Here is a 3,576-nt window from a genome sequence, read left to right as displayed (position 1 = left end):
CATTTTGTTTTTAAATATATTCAATTTAGAAATACTGTAAATACTAAATAATAGCGTATTTTTAAAACCATTAATTAATGCAAAGCTATCCGAACTAGTAATGACTATCCGAAAAGCTGGTTTAGATAAAATCAACAATTTTCTTTCGTGGAAGAAAAGTATAAAAAATAAAGATCATTTTTATTTTTGAATGAATGATTTATGCCGAAAAAAGTTCAATATAAATATTGGAATGGTTAAAAAGGAGTAAAATGGACTTTTTGAAACAAGTTTATGACATTTAAACACTTTGAACAGAGATCGATTCTAAAAATAAATAGCACTACTTTAATTTAATATGTACATTATACAGGAAATTTTTTACATATTTTCAGGCGTAACAATATTTTACATTTTTGCGTAGACAGTGCACAATACTGAACAATATTTTACATTTTTGCGTAGACAGTGCACAATACTGAACAATATTTTACATTTTTGCGTAGACAGTGCACAATACTGAACAATATTTTATATTTTGGCATAGACAGTGCACAACACTGAACAATATTTTACATTTTTTGCGTAGACAGTGAACGTGATGATATTTCAAATATATTTACAAACATACATGATTTTACAAAAAAAATAACTTTTAACAACTTGTGTATAAACCGGTTCTTGTAGGCCCGGCACGGCACACATAACGACTATAAAACAAGACTTTGAAAATACACATATTTCGGATTCTAGATCTATCTTTTGCCGTCTATAATTGACAAATGTACTTCATAAAATTCGAAACTTACAATTAAAATGTCCTTGGATCGTATAATGAAAACGTTAATCATAACAGTAAATTTAATTATTTCACGCAAGGAAGCAAAATGCCTATTTGCATGTGTACTGATTATAAATATTGCCCTGGTTTACGTTAAAATGAGACAGTGAACCTTTGCACTAGTTTTAGAATCATAATATCACAGAGTTATTGTTGAAGTCTCAATTGACCGCTATATTGAGGTCCATAATAAGGCGACTGTTGAAATGAAGAGTAAGAACTTAGTGAAGAGTTCGTGGTTGGAGGTAAGGAAGGTGGGTTTGACACTGGTAGATATGAGCCGCCTAATGATCCTCCGAGGCTCGAACCGAAACTGTTACCGAGTCCATTACTTAAAGTATTACTAAGTCCGTTTGACATTGAACCGGGTGAGTAATAAGGTGAATAATTTGACGTTGGCTGACTTCCCCAGGGTTCAGTCTTTGGAAGTCCGTATTGCTGTGACTGACTTATGCCCTGTGAAAAAGACGGAAGTCCAAGTGGGTTAAGTGATGGATACGGTTTATATCCAGGTGGAGGGTATAAACTGAAATGTCCGTAAGAATTCACGTGCTGTACATGCGCCTCGGCAGCCATTTTCTGTTTCTGAAGTTTGAATCTCTTTGCCCGTCTTAGGAAGCTTCCGTTGCCGAACATATCCCCGCAGCCTGGATGCAGAGCCCAGTAGTTTCCCTTTCCGGGTCGTCCTGGGGCACGGGGAACTTTTAGAAAGCAGTCATTTAGCGAAAGGTTATGACGTATAGAATTCTGCCATCTTTGTTGATTTTCTTTGAAGTATGGAAAGCGATTCATGATAAATGCGTAAATCTCGTTCAATGTCATCATCCCGTTATTTGAGCTTTCAATTGCCATGGTGATGAGTGCGATGTAGGAATATGGCGGTTTCACGTCTGCGAAGCGGCGTTTTTGTTGAGAGAGCGTTGATGTTCCGGAGAAAGCACCGTCCTCATCGCATTCGTCTACGTCACCAATGATTCCGGAATCGGAGTGATTCGGGTCACTGTCGTCTGCAAAGGCGTTATCGGCTGCGTTTCCATGTGACGTCATGTTCATATCCTAGAAAAAAAGAAGAAAATAAGAATCATTAAGACCATGCTGTAAACATTAGTCTAAAGAAAATATCATAATATTTTAGGAGAAATAGTTTGTTGACAAAGCATATATTTAGTTATGAAGTATCCGTAGATAAAGATTAAATCTTAAAGACGAATCAAAGTCATCTTTATTATTTTTAAAATAAACTAAACGCTTACGGTTTTAAGAGCAGATTTTTATCTTATTTATTTTTTCTGTTTTGAACATATTTCAATTATTTTTGTAAGTAATTCCCATATTAATTGTATGTTCTTTACTAGTATAGTAAATGGTTGTACATGTATATAACTCTGTCTTTACACAACAGAACAGATTATTAATTAACGTATGAACAATGCATGTATCTTGTTAATTCAACATCAAATTAAATATATGATGCACGAGATAAGCACGAGATGTTTTGAATATTCAACAGAGAATGAACAAATTATCATAGTTGAAGTAATTCTTTACAAGAATCATTGAAAAAATACTCTAAAATGTAATGTATTTCTGAATGGATGTTGTTATAACAAGATAAATTACGTGAATGAATGGACGATTTGCATTAAATAAATAAATAAATAGAATAAATTGAATAAATAAACAAACAAATAAATGAATGAATGAATGAATGAATGAATGAATGAATGAATGAATGAATGAATGAATGAATGAATGAATGAATGAATGAATGAATGAATGAATGAATGAATGAATGTTTTAAAATATATATGTATAATGTAATATATAAATGCTTTTTAAAATCAATGATATTTTTAATCATTTTTGGTGTGTTTTCTTTTAAATTTTTTAAATAAATAAATAAATACATTTTTACATACACGTATACATTTTTTGATACATCAATGAATAAAAAATAACTCAATGAATATATTTTCCGATTTTTCTTATCGCAAATTTGAATATGTTTTTACAATCATGATTTCTGTCATCTCATGTTAAAAAAAAACATTTTACAAAAGCCCAATGTTTTCAAACGTGTATGTGTAATTAAAATGTTTATTGATTTGTATTTTCTATATTTTTTCTATTTTTGTTTGGTGCGTTTCTTATGCCGCTAAAAAACATGTTAATCAACAATATTAACATAAACCCTTTTTCTACATTACTCTAAAATACGGAATTATAAGGAAAGCCAAAATACAGAATTATTAAGAAAGCGACTCTTACCTGTTGTTGTTGTTGTTGCATTCCATGATGCATCATATTACCGGTTCCCATCATGCACGAGGACTTCTGGTCCACATCCGGTCCCATCATATTGCTGGTAGAGTCAATCATTGCATTAAAATCCTCCAGGTTCGAATCTTAACTAAGTTACCACAGTTCTAAAAACAAAACAGTTTCATTAAGAACCACGTAACTAAAAGTAAATTGTATGCAGTGGTGTAAATAAGTCCGCTATTTAGCTTGTCTTTTAAATAAATTATCAAAACTTTCTTATTTTCAAAGATGATGGGAAATAAGAAAAAAAAATTCATATATATGTAAAAGCACAAGTTGAGTGCTCCGTAGTGCGTTTGCGAATTATCAAAGGTACATGCTTTAAATAAATTTGCGACCCGAGTCGGTCTCTTTTATTACCCTGTTAAGAAAAAACGAATCATGTAACTTATTTGGGTAATAAGGCAATACAATTTAAATTGACACTTGTTGAC

The 3,576-nt window shown here is 31.7% G+C and overlaps 1 protein-coding gene across 1 annotated transcript; it reads right to left on the bottom strand.

Annotated features, from left to right (window-relative positions):
* Window positions 1-433: 433 nt before the first annotated feature.
* On the bottom strand, window positions 434-3,233 carry LOC132744380 (forkhead box protein B1-like). The gene is made up of 2 exons (XM_060733098.1): window positions 3,089-3,233; window positions 434-1,876 (listed from the first exon to the last, which is right to left on the bottom strand). Exons 1-2 carry the CDS (start codon window positions 3,197-3,199, stop codon window positions 968-970), a joined length of 1,020 nt encoding a protein of 339 aa, XP_060589081.1. The 5' UTR covers window positions 3,200-3,233; the 3' UTR covers window positions 434-967.
* Window positions 3,234-3,576: the final 343 nt, after the last annotated feature.

The sequence above is a fragment of the Ruditapes philippinarum genome, unplaced genomic scaffold (genome assembly GCF_026571515.1).
Source record: "Ruditapes philippinarum isolate M1 unplaced genomic scaffold, ASM2657151v2 ctg390_1_1_1_1, whole genome shotgun sequence".
NCBI lineage: Eukaryota > Metazoa > Mollusca > Bivalvia > Venerida > Veneridae > Ruditapes > Ruditapes philippinarum.
This window is presented reverse-complemented; position numbering and strand designations above follow the sequence as displayed.

What these genes read in the sequence shown, in the direction of transcription:
- LOC132744380 (XM_060733098.1), bottom strand. Translation starts at nt 3,199, where the DNA reads ATGATTGACTCTACCAGCAATATGATGGGACCGGATGTGGACCAGAAG. An exon ending in TGCAACAACAACAACAACAG is followed by an intron (nt 1,877 to 3,088) that starts GTAAGAGTCGCT and finishes CTTTTTTTCTAG; the next exon opens with GATATGAACATGACGTCACA.